This window comes from Salvelinus fontinalis, chromosome 35 (assembly GCF_029448725.1).
Source record: "Salvelinus fontinalis isolate EN_2023a chromosome 35, ASM2944872v1, whole genome shotgun sequence".
Lineage (NCBI taxonomy): Eukaryota > Metazoa > Chordata > Actinopteri > Salmoniformes > Salmonidae > Salvelinus > Salvelinus fontinalis.
Window position 1 is genome coordinate 2476860 of NC_074699.1, and position 20213 is coordinate 2497072.

General features: G+C 40.9%; 2 protein-coding genes across 2 annotated transcripts; one reads left to right on the forward strand and one right to left on the reverse strand.

Moving 5' to 3' along the window:
- The first annotated feature begins 3396 nt into the window (after window positions 1–3396).
- LOC129834211 (mitochondrial carrier homolog 2-like) lies at window positions 3397–13803 on the forward strand. The gene is made up of 13 exons (XM_055898956.1): window positions 3397–3576; window positions 4621–4705; window positions 9068–9174; window positions 9495–9521; window positions 9635–9691; window positions 10008–10065; window positions 10191–10242; window positions 10335–10394; window positions 10659–10752; window positions 11158–11205; window positions 11519–11586; window positions 12874–12949; window positions 13073–13803. The coding sequence occupies exons 1-13, from the start codon at window positions 3490–3492 to the stop codon at window positions 13157–13159; spliced, it is 906 nt and encodes a 301-aa protein (XP_055754931.1). The 5' UTR covers window positions 3397–3489; the 3' UTR covers window positions 13160–13803.
- Window positions 13804–13814: 11 nt separating this feature from the next.
- On the reverse strand, window positions 13815–18681 carry LOC129834105 (26S proteasome regulatory subunit 6A-A-like). The gene is made up of 5 exons (XM_055898862.1): window positions 18602–18681; window positions 16724–16820; window positions 14920–15065; window positions 14700–14781; window positions 13815–14501 (listed from the first exon to the last, which is right to left on the reverse strand). The coding sequence occupies exons 1-5, from the start codon at window positions 18679–18681 to the stop codon at window positions 14394–14396; spliced, it is 513 nt and encodes a 170-aa protein (XP_055754837.1). The 3' UTR covers window positions 13815–14393.
- Between the last annotated feature and the right edge of the window lie 1532 nt (window positions 18682–20213).

The following is a 20213-nucleotide window of genomic DNA, read 5'->3' on the forward strand; positions in this document are numbered from 1 at the left end:
CATTAAGTTTGCAGACAACACAACAGTGGTAGGCCTGATCACCGACAACGACGAGACAGCCTATAGCGAGGAGGTCAGAGACCTGGCCGGGTGGTGCCAGAATAACAACCTATCCCTCAACGTAACCAAGACTAAGGAGATGATTGTGGACTACAGGAAAAGGAGCACTGAGCACGTCCCCATACTCATCGACGGGAGCAGGTTGAGAGCTTCAAATTCCTTGGTGTCCACATCAACAACAAACTAGAATGGTCCAAACACACCAAGACAGTCGTGAAGAGGGCACGACAAAGCCTATTCCCCCTCAGGAAACTAAAAAGATTTGGCATGGGTCCTGAGATCCTCAAAAGGTTCTATAGCTGCAACATCGAGAGCATCCTGACCGGTTGCATCACTGCCTGGTACGGCAATTGCTCGGCCTCTGACCGCAAGGCACTTCAGAGGGTAGTGCGTACGGCCCAATACATCACTGGGGCAAAGCTGCCTGCCATACAAGACCTCTACACCAGGCGGTGTCAGAGGAAGGGCCTAAAAATTGTCAAAGACCCCAGCCACCCCAGCCATAGACTGTTCTCTCTACTACCACATGGCAAGTGGTACCGGAGTGCCAAGTCTAGGACAAAAAGGCTTCTCAACAGTTTTTACCCCCAAGCCATAAGACTTCTGAACAGGTAACCAATGGTTACCCGGACTATTTGCATTGTGTGCCCCCCCAACCCCTCTTTTACGCTGCTGCTACTCTCTGTTTATCTTATATGCATAGTCACTTTAACCATACCTACATGTACATACTACCTCAATAAGCCTGACTAACAGGTGTCTGTATATAGCCTTGCTACTCTTATTTTCAAATGTATTTTTACTGTTGTTTTATTTCTTTACTTACCTACATACACCTTTTTTTCACACTATTGGTTAGAGCCTGTAAGTAAGCATTTCACTGTAAGGTTTACATCTGTTGTATTCGGCGCACGTGACAAATAAACGTTGATTTGATTATATTTTTCTTCAGTGTAATTGTATATACAGTACCAGTCAAAAGATTGGACACACCTACTCATTCAAGGGGTTTTCTTTCTTTTGACTATTTTCTACATTGTCGAATAATAGTGAAGACATCAAAACTATGAAATAACACATATGGAATCATGTAGAAACAAAAAAAATAAACAAATGAAATAAATGTTATATTGGAGATTCTCTAAAGCAGCCACCCTTTGCCTTGATGACAGCTTTGCACACTCTTGGCATTCTCTCAAAAATCTTCATGACGTAGTCACCTGGAATGCATTTCAATTAACAGGTGTGCCTTGTTAAAAGTTCATTTCTTTCCTTCTTAATGCATTTGAGCCAATCAGTTGTGTTGTGACAAGGTAGGGGTGGTATACAGAACATAGCCTTATTTGGTAAAAGACCAAGTCCATATTATGTCAAGAACAACTCAAATAAGCAAAGAGAAACGACAGTACATCATTGAAAGTTTCTTCAAGTGCAGTCGCAAAAACCATCAAGCGCTATGATTAAACTGGATCTCATGAGGACCACCACAGGAAAGGAAGACCCAGTTACCTCTGCTGCAGAGGATAAATTCATTAGAGTTACCAGCGTCAGAAATGGCAACCCAAATATATTCTTCACAGAGTTCAAGTAACAGACACATCACAACATCAACTGTTCAGAGGAGACTGCGTGAATCAAGCTTTCGTGGTTGAATTGCTGCAAAGAAACAACTACTAAAGGACACCAATAATAAGAAGAGACTTGCTTGGGCCAAGAAACACGAGCAATGGACATTAGACCGGTGGAAATCTGTCCTTTGGTCTGATGAGTCCAAATTTGAGATTTTTGTTTCCAACCGCCTTTGTGAGATGCAGAGTAGGTGGACGGATGATCTCTGCGTGTTAGGTTCCCACCGTGAAGAATGCAGGAGGAGGTGTGATGGTGTGGGGGTGCTTTGCTGGTGATACTGTCAGTGATTTATTTAGAATTCAAGGCACACTTAACCAGCATGGCTACCACAGCATTCTGCAGCGATACCCCATCCCATCTGGTTTGCGCTTAGTGGGACTAGCATTTGTTTTTCAACAGGACAATGACCAAACACATCTCCAGGCAGTGTAAGGGCTATTTGACCTAGAAGGAGAGTGATGGAGTGCTGCATCAGATGACCTGGCCTCCACAATCACCCGACCTCAACCTAATTGAGATGGTTTGGAATGAGCTGGACCACAGAGTGAAGGAAAAGCAGCTAACAAGTGCTCAGCATATGTGGGAACTCCTTCAAGACTGTTGAAAAATCATTCCAGGTGAAGCTAGTTGAGAGAATGCCAATAGTGTGCAATGCTGTCATCGAGGCAAAGGGTGGCTACTTAAAATAATCTAAAATATATTTTGATTTGTTTAACAGTTTTTTGGTTACTACATGATTCCATATCATTCCATATCATAGTTTTGATGTATTCACTATTCTACAATGTTAAAATAGTAAAAATAAAGAAAAGGCCTTGACTGGTACTGCATATCTTAATAAATGACTGCATTTTCTAAAATATTAGGATATAATCATCAAGCCCATTCAAAAGATTAGGGGACAGAACCCAGAAGTATGATGTAGGATGAAGTCACTTGCACATCGTATTGAGGCCAAATTCCCCCATCTATGCTGGCAAAGATTGATTTGACTTCTTCATTGAAGTAGCGAGCATCATCCCCGTGAGCAGGTCAATGTTGGCCTGGTCGCAGTCGGCTGGTCTGCACTGGTCTGGTCAACAGGTGGTTAACGCTGGTCTGGTCCAGGCTGGTCTGGTCAGGTGGCTCAGCTCTGGTCTTGTCAGGTGGCTCAGCACTAGTCTGGTCAACGGTCAGCTGGTCAACGCTGGTCTGGTCGAAGGTCAGCTAGTCAACGGTCTGCTGGTCAATGCTGGTCTGGTCGGGTGTCTCAGCGCTGGTCTGGTTAACAGGTCAACGCTGGTCTGGTCGGCTGGTCAACGCTAGTCTGTTCGACGGTCAGCTGGTCAACGCTGGTCTGGTTGACGGTCAGCTGGTTAGCCAACTGGTCTGGTCGACTGGTCCGCTGGTCTGGTTGATGGGTCAACTCTGGTCTGATCAAAGGTCGGCTTGGATACTGCAGAGCGGTGGTGTGATGGTTTTTTAAACTTTTATCTTCATGGTCTTCTTTTCACCTCAAGATTGTAAGACCCTAACACTATTCCTTCAGATGTCTAGGCCTACTAAAATTGTATGTGTATGCGCTAAATTGATATAGCCACTCATCTTTCAGAGAGGATGAAAACAAATTATTTAAAACGTCTATATTCCAGCACAGTACGATCCTATGAAGTCTTCGCCAAAGTCATCTGAAGAATCTGCGGCCTGTGCGGTCCCTTCTGTGTCATGTGAGCTGAGTTACTAACCTACTGAAGCTTCCTTTCCTTCCTTCCTCTCTTCCCGGCTGGTGGGAGGAGAAGAATCCTATTAGTTTGCTCCATAATGGCGGACACGTGTGGCCAAGTACTTCTGGGGTCTGGATTAACGGTCCTTTCCCACCCCCTCATGTACATCAAAGTTCTAGTTCAGGTAAGATATATATATTGAGATTTAACAAACCAGAATGTTTGATCCTGCTAGCTTTACGTCGAGGCCGCTTCTGTAACTGACAGGCTACTGTAGCTAACGTTAGCTGCAACAACAGCCATAACGACTAGCTAGCTAACTAGAACTAACGTTACTTTCCATACTCCACGGCTGATCAATTCAAGCTGATCTCATGACAATATATTACCTAAACCGCAGTTTACTTATCGTTTCAAACCTTATGTTTTTATAGCTAGCTAGAATTAGTAGCTAGGGGGTTGACGCCACGCAAAGGTTAGGAGCTAAACTACGTTAGCTTATTAGCTAACTAAGGAAGTGGTTTCGACATTTTGTCGGTTTTGTCGCAGATAAACAATTACATTGTTTTACAATTATTTATATTTAGCGGTTTTATCTAGTAGGGATGCAGCTTTTGTCAAATTTGACTTTAAGTAGCAGGTTATGATAAACAATGACATGTACTGTAACAGGTTGGGAGAATTAGGTTAAGTTTAGGGAAAGGGTTAGCTAAAATGCACAAAAAATACTAATTTGTACCTAAATTTGACACAGTATCCCAACTAGACATGACCCTATTTCGCCAGCTATCATGTTAATTTGTGTGACATTATCAATACCTTGAGAATAACGACTGGCTAACGTTAGCCAGCTAACGTAACTAGCTCTCATTCAAAACGTTCATGACAGGATGGATGCCCTTTGGCCCACTCACTCGAGTATCGCGGGCTAGCAAATGAGTAAGGTTAAAACACGACCGGGTAACTTAGTTCGCTGGATCATAATGCATTACTATGTGTGCTGTTGTCAGATAAGATGTATGATAATTGTACTGTGTCAAATGTCTGCGAAGAAAGTAAAACAAATGTAGCATATTGTTAATCTAGCTAGCTAGCCTAGCAAATTGTACTAATTCTAACTATATAACTGACTGACACTTGGCCTCATATAGTGACGTTCACTGCAATGTATTATATAATTACCCAGATAGCCTAATAAATGGCAATTGCACATGTACTCCTTTTTCAGGTTGGACATGAACCTCTCCCTCCGTCCCTAGGAAGAAACCTGTTTGGTAGACAAGTGTACCAGCTGCCAGGGCTGTTTGCCTATGGTGAGACCTGAATTCCAGTCTACACACTTCCAAAATGATTAGCTGTTTTTTCTATTAGCATCGGGCTGGTTGCACAAGTTATTTGTAAGTGGGTCGTAACTCTACAGGCCACCTTGGTATTATTCTGGTATTGACCCGCGCATAGACAACTCGAAAAGCGCTTGTGAAATATGAAAGATAGTCCCGTATAAACTACGCCTAGTATTGCCTTCAGTCATGCAGAGACGGGAAGGTCTCGTCATTGATTTTGCTGGAAAGTGGAGAAAATGACCTGGAAGTATTACGTTTTTTGGGCACTAAAATAAGGTTGATTGTACATTACAGCGCAGTACACAAGTGCGTTAGCTAACTATACATTCTAATTGATTTCAATGGGTCTTTCTCTATTCTGATTGTTTTATACTGTTCAACTCAACTTCAACCAAAAATAAATTTCAGCATTTTCATCAATTTCTGCATTTACTGCACTCATTTCAGATCATTTCCACACTGCCACATAGGGCTGCATGATTTGTGCAAACAATCTAGGCCTTAATTTTGACCAAATGTTGCAATTGCGTTTTGACTTGTGATTTAGAGCAAAACAGTTGGGTGAACTGTTGGAATCATGGAAATGGAATGATTATTCAAATTCTATAGTTAGAATATAATAGTGGGCTCTTTAAATAGTGTTTGATATGATGACAAATTAAAATGCCAGGGAGGAGTTATTGTGATAGGGCAGGAAGCAAAGTGTTGACAAGTGTTTCCTAGGGGACCCTATAATCTTTGGCTACATTTGAATGTTTTCTCTTAACTACTTAATTTAACTAACATATTGTTTTGCGTATTCCTCTTTGATTTAGAAGATACTGTTGCACAAAAAAAACATGCAGATGTACAGTACCAGTCAAATGTTTGGACACCTACTCATTCAAGGTTTTTTTTAAATTTTACTATTTTATACATTGTAGAATAATAGTGAAGACATCAAAACTATGAAATAACACATATGGAGTCATGTAGTAAGCAAAAAAGTGTTTCAAAGTAACCTTGATGATACTGTAGCTTTGCATACTCTTGGCATTCTCTCAACCAGCTAAATTAGGTAGTCACCTGGAATGAATTTCAATTAACAGGTGTGCCTTGTTAAAAGTTAATTTGTGGAATTTCTTTCCTCCTTAATGCGTTTGAGCCAATCAGTTGTGTAGTGACAAGGTAGGGGTGGTATACAGAAGATGCCCTAATATGGACTTGGTCTTTTACCAAATAGGGCAAGAACAACTCAAATAAGCAAAGAGAAATGACAGTCCATCATTACTTTAAGACATTAAGGTCAGTCAATCTGGAAAGTTTCAAGAACTTTGTAAGTTTCTTCAAGTGCAGTCGCAAAAACCATCAAGCACTATGATTAATCTAGCTCTCATGAGGACCGCCACAGGAATGGAAACCCCAGAGTTACCTCTGCTGCAAAGGATAAGTCCATTATTTACCAGCCTCAGAAATTGCAGCCCAAATAAATGCTTCACAGAGTTCAAGTAACAGACACATCACAACATCAACAGTTCAGAGGAGACTGCATGAATCAGACCTTCATGGTCGAATTGCTACAAAGAAACCACTACTAAAGGACACCAATAATAAGAAGAGACTTGCTTGGGCCAAGAAACAAGAGCAATGGACATTAGACCGGTGGAAATCTGTCCTTTGAGTCCAAATTTTAGATTGTTGGTTCAACCGCCATGTCTTTGTGAGACGCAGAGTAGGTGAACGGATGATCTCCACATGTGTGGTTCCTCCCCGTGAAGCATGGAAGAGGTGGTGTGGGGGTGCTTTGCTGGTGCCACTGTCAGTGATTTATTTAGAATTCAAGGCACACTTAACCAGCATGGCTACCACAGCATTCTGCAGCGATACGCCATCCCATCTGGTTTGCGCTTAGTGGGACTATCATTTGTTTTTCAACAGGACAATGACCCAAAACACACTTCCAGGCTGTGTAAAGGCTTCATGAAATGGAGCCCTTGCCTTGGCCACGCAAGCCTAAGATCACCATGCGCAATGCCAAGTGTCTGCTGGAGTAGTGTAAAGCTTGCCGCCATTGGACTCTGGAGCAGTGGAAATGCGTTCTCTGGAGTGATGAATCACGCTTCACCATCTGGCAGTCCGACGGACGAATCTGGGTTTGGCGGATGCCAGGATAAAGCCGCCTGCCCCAATGCCTAGTGCAAACTGTAAAGTTTGTTAGAGGATGAATGATGGTCTGGGGCTGCTTTTCATCGTTTGGACTAGACCCCTTAGTTCCGATGAAGGGAAATCTTAACGCTACAGCATACAATTACATTTTAGATGATTCCATTCTTCCAACTTTGTGGCAACAGTTTGGGGAAGGCCCTTTCCTGTTTCCGCATGACAATGCCCCTAAGCACAAAGCGAGGTACATACAGAAATGGTTTGTCGAGATCGGTGTGGAAGGACTTGTCTGGAGTGCACAGAGCCCTGACCACAATCTCATCAAACACCTTTGGGATGAATTGGGAATGCCGACTGCGAGCCAGGCCTAATCGCCCCACATCAGTACCCAACCTCACTAATGCTCTTGTGGCTGAATGGAAGCAAGTCCCTGCAGCAATATTCCAACATCTAGTGGAAAGCCTTCCCAGAAGAGTGGAGGCTATTATAGCAGAAAATGGGAGACCAACTCTATATTGATGCCCATGATTTTGGAACGAGATGTTCGATGAGCAGGTGTCCATATAATTTTGATCATGTAGTGTACTGGAGCAGTGCAGAGCTGTTGTCAAGGAAGTGAGTTTCTGTTTATACAGGACCTCCCACCTACTGTCAACCAATCATATCAATCAATACGGAGCTCTTTGTTGTTAAAAAATGTGGGAGGCGCACGACATTTCAGTACGGACTACGGCGCTCAGTTAGGCCTCTGCGTGCCTCCGGAGGCTCCGCAATTGTCACACCCTCCATACGGAGCCTCCGAACACATTTTCGGATCAAGCATAATATATAAAATGTGCTGTAGACTAGTCAGACGGCAAACCATTTTTGTTGACAGGGTGCACGGTTTATTTTGCCAAATTTTTAAGTTATGTTGGTGCTTATATTTCCGACCTTTTTTGGTAGGCTATTCGTTAGTCAACTTGTCTAAATTTGATACATGCAGCTTATCTTCTGTCATTATGTTGGCCTAGAAGACTAAATAAGCCCTTGCTTACCAGAATGTCATAAATCGTTAGAATGAATGCAATCTTGTTGACATCAGTAAAGTTTTCTGTCAACCCTGCTTCTTTTGTGGAGCAAAGACATTTAGGGACTGGGAAGAAAATGCAATAAATAACAAGGAAAGATTTGGCTAACTTTCCAAATGACATTAGTTTCACCGGTTGTAAGGAAATGGAAGGCTGTGAAAGATTTCAATTAGGCTTGGATGCATATTTTATGTGGTTGAAATACAATCAGCTTTTATGATGCTGATAAAGATAACATCTCTACAGATGGCATCTAAATGTGGATTTGCATGCTCTCAAGATGCTGAAAGAAATAAACCATATTTCTCCAATCCTGTTCCCGAGTCAAAATGTGTCCTACACTTGGTAAATAATTTTACTGCAAGAAATGCTTAATTCTGCAGGAGTTCATATTAAGGCTCTGTGAGAGGTTATAAACCTACAGTCAGAGTCCAGATTTCAGCTTCCATTTTAACCCATCTGAACAGTAGGCTACAGTTCCCTTGATGTGCCATAGGTCTATTTGAGTCCCTGTCTTGACAGCCACATTTTTATAGCACCTCACAATCATCACACACAACACACTGCCATCATCCTCTTTTACCACTTCACCAAATCTTTCCAAATATTTTTCAACTCTCCATTTCGCAGCTTTTCTCTTATTGAATTAAACTCCAACATTGTCCTTTTTGCCTCCGTGGATCGATGTTAACTCTTTCTGCCCGTTCGCAAAAGCGTTTGACGGTTGGCGTGTAGGATATTTGGTTGGTGTACAGTTAGGCCCTAAAGCTTATATGCATAGGCACTAATGCCAGAGGGCATAAAATAATGAAAGAAAAAAATCTATTTTGCCTATAGATACATAGTTTTTTTTTTTTTTTAAGGTATTTTCTCTTTATTCAACCTGGCCTTCATTCACACAATATTTCATGATACTAAACCAGCCCGCCCAGCGGATATACCGCGGGGTTATGAGTCAACCTGCGCAGCATTAATAGTGATGGATTTAAAACTAGACTTATCTTGATGTTAAACTCCAACTAGTAGCCTACCGGAAATAACTGGCCATACAGTTACCATACAGTCTGACTAATGAAAATATTTTCTGTGTCCTTTTGATCCTCTAATTTCTGTCTTTTAGCAAAGCACATCATAAAGATTGATGGCAAGGCAGGTCTCTTTAATGGCCTAGCCCCCAGGCTCTGTGCAGGGACCATCGGCACCCTTGTACACAGCAGAGTCTTGCAGGTGGGTCTAACTAACAAGCTGGCTTAATGTAGCTTCCTAAATAAATGTTATCTGATGTTTTCAGACCTCAGCAGTAGTCTAGCCTCAAACATAAATGAATGGGAAATGTGATCACATTCTGTATTGAAAGTCATGCTCGTCAGAGAATAAGCTATATGCTGGCTTGGGAATTGACTGACTTGAACTGCATTGGCCTTTCACTGTCTTAGGATGGTGAGTGTGATAAATGCTATTTGTTTCTAAATTCATAAATGGCAATGTGTCGACACACCACTATGGAAATGGATCTCTGTTGAACTAATCACTGCTGTCTTTAACAGAGATGCCAGGATGCAGGCAAATATGAGGTAAATGTTTTGGCCTGGTTATGGATTAATTGTATAATTTTCTCTTATTTTATTAAATCTCATCTTTTAAATGCAGGCTGTGGATATGATGGTCAGTTTTCAATCTTTTTTAGGTCTCTGGAACCAGTCAGAAAGCTGAAGAGGGATCCTTACAGCATGTTGTGAATGAGGTATGAATTAATTTGTCCAGTAAAGCAGATGGTTTGACAGATGTCTTTTTTTTAGCATGTTAATGCTTTTGACACAACCAAGATCAATCAAAATATTCAGATTTGTTTCACAGTTCTGTTAGATGTGGCTTGAACAGACCTTATTCTGTAAATTGTCGCTTAGATGTGTTTTTTCACCGTGCGCAAGTAAGTTAATATCTTTAGAGGAGAGGGTTCTTAGTGTAAGGGGAATTATCCCCAGCTTAAGCTGTCCAAACTGGATTCATGTTTTCTCCCAAATTCTGCATCTCCATTCTTTCTGTTTTTCTTTTACCAGACAACCAAAGAGATGATAGCCCGCTCCTGTGCCACGATCGTCACGCACCCCTTCCATGGTAATTGTACCGTTTGTGTCGAGCAACTTTTGTCATGTCACCCTTTGCCGCAAATGTTCTCATAGGATAATGATTACTGCATGGATACTGGGTTCTGAATGGTTTATTTTCTGTTTGTTCCAAAGTGATCACCTTGAGATGCATGGTCCAGTTTATCGGTAGAGAAACCAAGTACAGGTGAGTTTTTCTTAACCTAAGTTCAATATGTGTTTATACGATTTATATCCATGTAATACTGAAAATTACAAATGTTTCTTGTTTTCTTGCAGTGGAGTGTTTGATTCCATCGTCACTGTCTACAAGGATGAAGGAGTTCTGGGATTCTTTGCGTAAGTATGATCTTCCTTTGGCTACATGACCAATGTTTCATCAAGGGCAACCTTTAGTCTTGACCTGCTAAATTACTAAAATACATTTGACCTCAGTAAATTCAGTCAATCCTTTTTGAAGTTGTTTTTAAAAGTAGGGTTATGCTTGCTCCTGAATCTTGCAAATCAATTGTTGTCTAGAGGCCGTTTTCTCTGGATGTCTGTACCATGACCTATTTTTCCCTGTCGTCTTAACCTCTGACTAATAGCTGTGCTCTCATGCAGGGGCCTTATTCCTCGTCTGCTGGGTGACGTACTGTCTCTGTGGATCTGCAACATGCTTGCCCACCTCGTCAACACATACGCCATTGACGACTCAGTAAGTCATATGGATTTGGGGATTTTGACACTTATTTAAAGGTCCAATGCCGCTGTCTTTATTTCCGTGTCAAATAATTTCTGGGTAACAATGAAGTACCTTACTGTGATTGTTTTCACAGGCAGGCCAAAACCCACCAAAACAGGCTGAACATTCAGGCGGCCTTTTCAGACTGCTCTTACACTTAAAAGGGCATTATAATTTTCACAGTATTATTCCAACCTCATAGTGTGGTATTCTATATATATATTTTTTTTTTAAACATAGGAATATCACATTTTTGACTGCACTGGGCCTTTAAAGTAGATGTGGACCTCACTTTTTTTACAATCCTGTACAGAAGTACATTGTCAGTGTAGAATGTATGGGTAAGTGATTATTTTATTTTTCATCCTTTCCTCACAGATGAGTCACACAGGAGAAATAAAGAATTGCTCTCAGGCTGTGACTGGGGTAAGTGTAAAACATTTGTTTTTAAATCTATAATTTGTCAATGTAAGACCATAACACAGGCAACCTATTAATACCATACAGGTAATAAACAGTTGATGGGATTTTTATTGGGGTCCAGTGTGGCTCAGTTGGTAGAGCATGGCGCTTGCAACACCAGGGTTGTGGGTTCAATTCCCACGGGGGACCAGTACAACATTTAAATAAAGAAGCTCTTTATAAGAGCTGCTAAATGACTAAAATGTTAATGTATTGCCTTGGTTGCTGATGTTGTCAATTTGTTGGACTGTTTTAGTATCTCCCTCTTGTGTTCCAGTTCTTCGCCAGTATGCTCACATACCCCTTTGTTTTGGTGTCAAACCTCATGGCTGTCAACAACTGCGGGTAAGTAGCTGCGTTTGGATGTTTTTTACACCAACATCACCAGTTGGTGTAAGTTCATAGACCAATAACACAAAGCGTTTCAAATAGGTCTGGGCGATATATCAAATGAATTTGTTTTTGGGTAATATTCCAAATACCTGTATCAGAAGAATCCAAGTTTATTTGTTTGTTTTTAGGAGCATTTGTCCCCTTGTTCTGGTTTCGTTCGATCCTTCTGTGCTGTGTACACCTTCCCATTTACACCAAAGATGCGTATATAATGAGATGCTCGTGACTGCCCCGAAGGCAGGCTAAGGTCCAAAATAAAACCCATGGAAACGCATTGGGCTTATTTTGGACAGATTTTGGCGAGAGTGAAACCTCACGCTTTGCATCTTCCTCTCTGTTTACACACACCAAACCCCTCCCCTGCCACTCACAACAACATAGATGAGATGACTTCTTCCTCTCTGACAAGTGGATTCAACTCTCTATTTGCATTTGAGGTTTGGTTAAACAGAATCGGTCATATGAACACCGAAACATTATTTTACTGTAATAGAGAAATTAGCCTTTCTAACGATACCCTTTGTCTCCACTCCTCAAATTGCACGCAGAGCAGACAACTAAAATGGGAATATTGATCCTGTAAAATTTATGATCAGTTTGTCGTGCGGCATTGCAGCACTTTAGCCAAAGACTGTCTAATCTGTTTTCTAAATGTGCAATAAGCTTAAGGTTGGTCACTTGATTTCCAACATCTGAACAAAGTGTATAGACTAGGATGCTGTTCAAACAGTATTCCAAAAAAGCAGGTTGAACCAATAAAATGATTAGTGGAATGCTTATTTAGACTATGTATAATTTCACAAGCCCTGAATTTGTTAATTATTGCTGACTGTTTGAAATGTAGTGTATTTGACCTTTTTTTAATTGTACAACAAAGCTTATTTGGATAACCTTTATTTTGGGGGGGCTGATAAATTGTGAAACAGCCATAACTAAAAAGAAAGAGGTATGATTTAGGCCGTATCGCCTATCCATAGTTTCAAACCTCTGCCAATGACGGCTAGTTTTCAGGTTACGTTTCCCTCGCATATAAGGCTCGTCCAAATAGGTCCCTCACTCCAACAGTCTTAGGAAAATTCTTGCTTGAGACCATTTCAATTAAAAACAATCACAGTAAGGTGCCGGTTACCCAGAAATGATTTGATAGCGATTTAAATGGACCTTTTTTTAAAGTTTCCCTGTAGTGAGTGGTTTATGTCTGAGGCTGGGTGTCCACGTAAGCACTCCTGTCTTTTACAGTCTGGCTGGCGGCCTCCCTCCCTATGCTTCAATATATCCAACCTGGGTGGACTGCTGGAGGCACCTGAGCCTAGAGGTAGGTTGCTGCAACAGACATGGCTTGCAACCATAAGATCCTTAGTTATTCACGTTGGTTAACGTGTTAAAAATGAGTGCCATTAAGCTGTTCCTGTTGTCTTTGTATTCTCTCTATTCATAGGGAAACATGAGCAGAGGCAACAGTTTATTTTTCCGGAAGCTGCCTGTGGGGAAGACGTATGCAATCGACCAGAAGAGATTTTTTTAAGTCTTGAACTATCTGCATAGAATCTAATTGTAATAATATAAATTGACATTGCCTGAAAGGGGGTGGATCGCTGGCATCTAATCCTTTGTATGCACTTGTTTACGATTTTTTTTTTTTTTTTTAAACAATCTGTCCGAGTCTGTCATCAAGTAAAGATAAAATTGCAATGTGCTGCTTTGATTGGAAATGTGAAGAGCTTTATTTTAATATATAGAAATTTGTAAAACTGTACTGCAGGATAATTAAATGGAGCTGTTTCACCTAAATCCAGGAATAAACAAGATTGCAATAGTTCCCAGTTCACCTCTTTCTGTGATGGGAGACTAAATCGTATGTCAATTATTGCCAATATACAAACTTTCGGAATACCCTGTATATCTGGCTGGCATGGAGGCCCTCCCTGTGCTCTGAATATAAGATGGATGTTTTAGCTAATCTGCATGTAATGTTTCATTCAAAAGTTATTGGGAATTGGGACCTTGTATTGATGTATGTAATCATGCGATAAGAAATGGATGCGTTAAGGTAACGTGGGGCCACACTGAGCTATGGAGAATGAGTTGACATGTCTATGGCCTTGTCGAAGCAGTCAGGTGCTTCTATTAACTCATTTTGACTGATCCAAATAAAGATGCTTTTTTGGACTTCTTGCTCTCTCTTACAGCATTGGGTTTTAAGCTTTTGATCTCATTCTCCAGTGTGTAGCTAGTCCCCTGAAACATTGATTCAAAACGAGTTTCAGACAAGTTACACCCTGAACATTTGCAACACAAACTGAATAGAATGACAATAGGTGACTAGTTTCACAGAAGTACATCGGCTGTTTCTGTCAAAGGTACAACTGAAGTCGACTGTCGGACAAAATGGTCCTTTTGACATTCCCATCGAAAGTACGCGCAGGTAACAGCCCGAATATGGTGGCAAAATGCCCCTTTCATAATATTTGTAAATGGTAACATCTGAAATATGTGGCAATGTCTGCCACAGCTTGTTAATTATTTCCATCTAGCCAAATGGCTTAATGAAAAAAGCTTTTTTTATTCTTTCATGGACCATTGGTACCAAAACATGTCTCCAGTCCCAGCCTCAGACCAAACAACTTCCGAAGCACCAAAGAGTGAGAAGTGGCAATTAGTGTTGTACACTAATGTGGACTATTATGGCTGCACAAATAATACAGATTGGTTCATGTTTTGGATATAATTGGAGAGTAACACACTTCCCCTGAAGAGTCTTAGGCGTAGTACTGCAGGTTGGCCTTCTTAGCTTGTACTTCCAAGATGCCTTCCATGTAGTCCTCATGATTGAGCTCAGTTGCCCCCCTGCGAAGGGCGATCATACCCTGGAAGAAGGAAAGAAAGTAAAATCCTTGTTTGTTCTTGTTCCTAAATATATTGATATATTTTAAGAAAAAAGGGCAAATTAAGTCTTCCAATCAAAACCTTGACACAGGTGACATAACTATTTCACCAGGGGAAAGGAAACAGCGTAACTGTACTTTAGTTAATAGGGCTGGTTTAGTGTGAGAGGTATGACTCACCGCCTCCACACACACTACTTTGCACTGGGCGCCGTTGAAGTCATCAGTGCACCTGGCCAGCTCCTCGTAGTTGACGTCAGGGCTGTGGGAACAAAACCAATCTGATTCTGAAAAGTACATGAGGAACCAGTGTATAACTTTGAGCTAGACAGTACATTTAATCATAACATGCATATCAATTTGGCTAATGTAGGATGAAGCATAGTGGATTGGTCCGAACCTGACGTTCATCTTGCGTGAGTGAATCTGCATTATCCGGGCTCGTGCTTCCTCATTGGGCATTGGGAACTCAATCTTACGGTCCAAACGTCCAGAACGCAGCAGTAGGGGATCTAGGATATCCACCCTGTTAGTGGCAGCGATAACCTGGCAGAAGAGGATCAGAAAGTCAAGGTGTCAGCGTACAATATAGTAGTCTGGCTAACACCTAACTCGAAGTCCGCCTGACCTCAGTTTGGAAAAAGTTGATGTTGTCGATAATGAAGGGGGCTGTGCTTTTACTGATCATTTCTCCTCCAAACACCCACACACAAAATGAAATGAAGATACTCGTTTTAACCGAACAATATAATGCTTAACTCTGGTAGGCATAAAACATTCTCACCAAGTTCAACTGTCGGGAGTCAGTTGGAGTGCCAGTGAGCACTGCCTTCATAGGCCTGCGGTAGCTACGGTTAATAACCATACCACATAAAAGTTGCTGAGCTTTATTGTGGTAATAAAAGTAAGTCAAGTCATTGTTTATAGGGAAAATACAAACAGGTTACTATAATGCGCCATTACATTACGTTTTGCATCTTGCCCTCTGATTTATCCTTTTCATGGGTTGAGTGCGAAAAGCATAGTAGGACTACCGGTAATTCTATTATATTGCGGCATACATTACAGCTGGAATTTAATTTGGCTAATGAAAATGGCTCAACAGAATGAAATCTTCAAAAAAGTTTAACAGGCTCGGCCTATATTGCAGCTATTACCAACAAAGGCGATTACCTACCAAACGACAGCAATAGGCTAATTCAATTTATTTTTACAACAAACGTATAATAATCATTAATGACTAAACAATTAAGAATAAATTCAAAAATAAATAAATTAAAAGGTATAAAATTGTTTCATACTTGAAAAGTTGTCTATTTGGCCGTGCCAACGTTCTTCTCATCTTTGTCCACAACAACATTAAAACTTGTCCCTGAGGACAATCCCCTTGTCAGCTTCTTTTCACTATACTCTTTCTCCTCTCATTTTACTTCAATGAAAAATAACTCCATCTTCGCAATCAACAGTAGCCTCGTCCAAGGCTCCTTTTACTCTCCTCAGAGAGCTCATGCAGTTCTCATCACACAAACAATAAATTAACAAAGGACAGGTCCAGTCGGTAAATCAATTTTTACCCAAGACCCGAGACAAAAGTCAGAATTTAGAACACAGACCCACTCTGGGTTTCAGGTCTGTTAGAATTGCGGATCTGTTGGACCTGTGAAGACCTTTAGAATAAAGATCACATATTGCAAACAAATAATCAGAACATCATGTCAGTATAAAACTCCAGACATTTTGTAATGTCTGTGCATCCATGACAATCGCTAATCAATATCCAAAAATAGAACACGTCATCATCTCTCTTTTGTGGCACCAATGTGAGGGGTTATGGCAGGGGAAATGGTGCTTTGTGTTCACATTTCCCTGAAAATGAAAACTGAAGTCAGACCACCTCTCGAGATGGTCTCAGTTCGGTTTGATTTGGGGGCTCTTTTGAGGCGTCTAAGTTCTTTTGGAGTTCACACTGCACACAAAAAAAATTCAGCAATGAGAACCAATCAATAATGCATTTACAACAGCCTATCCAGACCAGTGCATCACAGCTCTCCCTGCACTGAGTCACGTGAGTCGCATCAGCCAGGCTAACAATATAGGGCCTTTCTCATAGCATAGTGAAACAGACACTTCTCCTTCGGTACCAGGTATCTTGGGTACCTCAAGTACAGCTGTTTAAGATTTTTTTTTAAAGAACTGAGTAATACCTTAACTTGCATGTTGGGCTGGAACCCGTTCAGCTGGTTGAGGAGCTCAAGCATAGTTCTCTGTACCTCCCTGTCACCTGCTTTCTCACTGTCAAACCTGGAGAAATCAAATGGATCAGAGGCTTGTGTCGATGCTATTAACTTCTTTGGGACTGGGGGGAAGTATTGAGTAGCTTGGATAAAAAGGTGCCCAGAGTAAACTGCCTGCTACTCAGGACTAAAAGCTAGAATATGCATATAATTAGATTTGGATAGAAAACACTCTGAAGTTTCTAAAACTGTTTGAATTATGTCTGTGAGTATAACATAACTCATATGGCAGGCAAAAACCTGAGAAGAAATCCAAACAGGAAGTGGAAACTCTGAGGCTGGTAGATTTTCAACCAAGCTCCCATTGAAATTATAGCGAGATATGGATGAGTTTTCACTTCCTACGACATCCACTAGATGTCAACAGTCTGTAGAACTTTGTCTGATGACTCTACTGTGAAGGGGGGCCGAAGGAGACAGGAGTGAGTCACCACTGCCATGAGGTGACCATTCTTTGACCATGCGCGTTCACATAGTAGGGAGCTCCGTTCCATCGCTCATCTGAAGTCAATGTAATTCTCCGGTTGGAACGTTATTCAAGATTTATGTGAACAACATTCTAAAGATTGATTCAATACATCGTTTGACATGTTTCTACTGACTTTTACGAACTTTTGGACATTTCGTCAGGTTTTAGTGAACGCACTTTGTGACTTTGGAATTGTTTACCAAACGCGCTAACCAAAGTAGCTAATTGGACATAAATAACGGACATTATCGTACAAATCAAGCATTTATTGTGGACCTGGGATTCCTGGGAGTGCCACCTGATGAAGATCATCAAAGGGAATATTTATCATGTAATTTCTGGTTTCTGTTGACTCCAACATGGCGGCTAATTTGACTATGTTCTGAGCGCCGTCTCAGATTATTGCATGGTTTGCTTTTTACGTAAAGTTTTTTGGAAATCTGACACAGCGGTTGCATTAAGGAGAGGTATATCTATAATTCCATGTGTATAACTTGTATTATTATCTACATTTATGATGAGTATTTCTCTCTGAAATGATGTGGCTATGCAAAAATCACTGGATGTTTTTGGAACTAGTGAATGTAACGCGCCAATGTATACTCAGATTTTTTTATATAAATATGAACTTTATCAAACAAAACATACATGTATTGTGTAACATGAAGTCCTATGAGTATCATTTGATGAAGATCAAAGGTTAGTGATTAATTTTATCTCTATTTGTGCTTTTTGTGACTCCTATCTTTGGCTGGAAAAATGGCTGTGCTTATTGTGGTTTGGTGCGACCTAACATAATCGTTTGTAGTGCTTTCGCTGAAAAGCATATTTGAAAATCGGACACTTTGGTGGGATTAACAACAAGATTACCTTTAAAATGGTATAAGACACATGTCTGAGGAATTTTAATTATGAGATTTCTGTTTTTTTAATTTGGCGCCCTGCACTTTCACTGGCTGTTGTCATATTGATCCCGTTACCGGGATTGCAGCCATAAGAAGTTTTAAGATAGGAACGGTATTGGAAGCCATAGCAGGCCATTCAGCTGAACTACAGAGGGTTGTCAAGCGTGTGGATGAGGCGGAAGGAAGAATTACTACTGTGGAAACTTCAACTACATCAATGGACACTAAGATAAAGGCACTTGAGAAACAGGTACGCGAAATGGCGGAGCACATTGACGACTTGGATAATTGAGGACGTGTTGTGGGACTCCAGGAAAATTCTGACGGTACACTTTCAGTAAAAAAAATTGAGGAATGGATCCCTGGCTACCTACAAATGAACACTAAGGCTGGTCGTGTGAAGCGGGACAGTGCCCATCGCTCTCAAGCACCGATACCTGGTCCCAACCAGCGCCGTGGAAGTTCCACAACTTCACCGACAAGCAGCGTGTCATGGTTCCGGCTAGAAGCATCGGTTCTGACGGTGGTCAACGTAAAGGTCCAAGGGTCTCATTCATCAATGATTATTCCACAGCGGTTGTGGGTATAATTTGTGGAACGTTCCAACAGGAATCCGTTCCAAAAACTTCATAAATATCAAGGTTGCCAACAAACAACGCATACAAAGTCGTATAGCGGTAGACTGAGATACCGGGTAGGGAGTGAGCTATGTAATTACGTTTTTCACTCGCCACGTTTATTCTGAAAAATGTCTTCATTCTGGTAGCCTCCACCATTTTGTGGTTCGTTTAGTTACTATTTATGGTGTTCAGGCATTAAACTCTGTTGCGCCTCAATTAAGGAATCGTTATGGTTGAAATGTAACTAATGACCGCTAGCCCCAGTATTTTATTAGCTAGGTGGCATGTACACAATTGTTACCGATGATCCTGTATATACCAGCCTACTCGTACTACAGAAACATAGTGTAATGAAACAGGCAGGGAGCAGGTCTCGAACCCTCGGCCTCCTAGCCCGAAGTCCAGCGCGCTATCAACTGTGCCGCAAAAGCATGCTCGTGCGGCAGAGTCGATATCCGCGCCTATAAACCCAGGGTCGTTATTATACATTGTATTGGTTCTCTCTGTATTCATCCTGTTTCCCAAATATAGCAGGTAACTTGTCTATGTTGAGTTCAACTTGCCTAGTTAAATAAAGATTAAATAAATTAGAGAATTTAAAATATATGCTTTGGCCCATTTCAGGTAACCTCAAGATGCTTGATTCTTTTGAAGAACTTTCCAGTCGTTTGTGCTTTACATTCCGACTTTTGAACGTCTGTTTATTGGACATATATATTAGTGTCTAATAAAAAAGAGCAACGTATTTAAAGCATCACATTTGTTTTAAGGTTATAGTGTGTGTGTGTGTGGTAGTTTCCCTTGTTGTCCACTAGGTGTCAGCACAGTTTCAATAATGTCACACCAGGTTCACATGTGTAACAAATCAAATTGTATTTGTCACATGCGCCGAATACTACATGTGTAGACCTTACAGTGAAATGCCGACTTACAACCCCGTAACCAACAATTTAGTTAAGAAAAATATGTGTTAAGTAACAAATAATTAAAGAGAAGCAGTAAAATAAAAATAGCGAGGCTATATACATGGGGTACCGGTACAGAGTCAATGTGTGGGGGCACCAGTTAGTCCACTGGTGTAAATTACTTAACAAAAATGTATTTAAAGTACTCCCCTACATTCCGTTTATCTGCACTTTTAATTTTACTTCACTACATTTCTGAAGAAAATAATGTATTTTTTACTCCATACAGTTTCCCTGGCACCCAAAAGTACTTGTTGCCCAAAAGTACTTGTTGCATTTCGAATGCTAAGCCAGACAGGAAAATGGTCCAATTCACACACTTATCAAGAGAACATCCCTGGTCATCCCTACTGCCTCTGATCTAGCGGACTAAACACATGCTTCATTTGTAAATTGTCAGTGTGTTCCCATGGCTATTTCTTAAATACATTTTTTTTTATA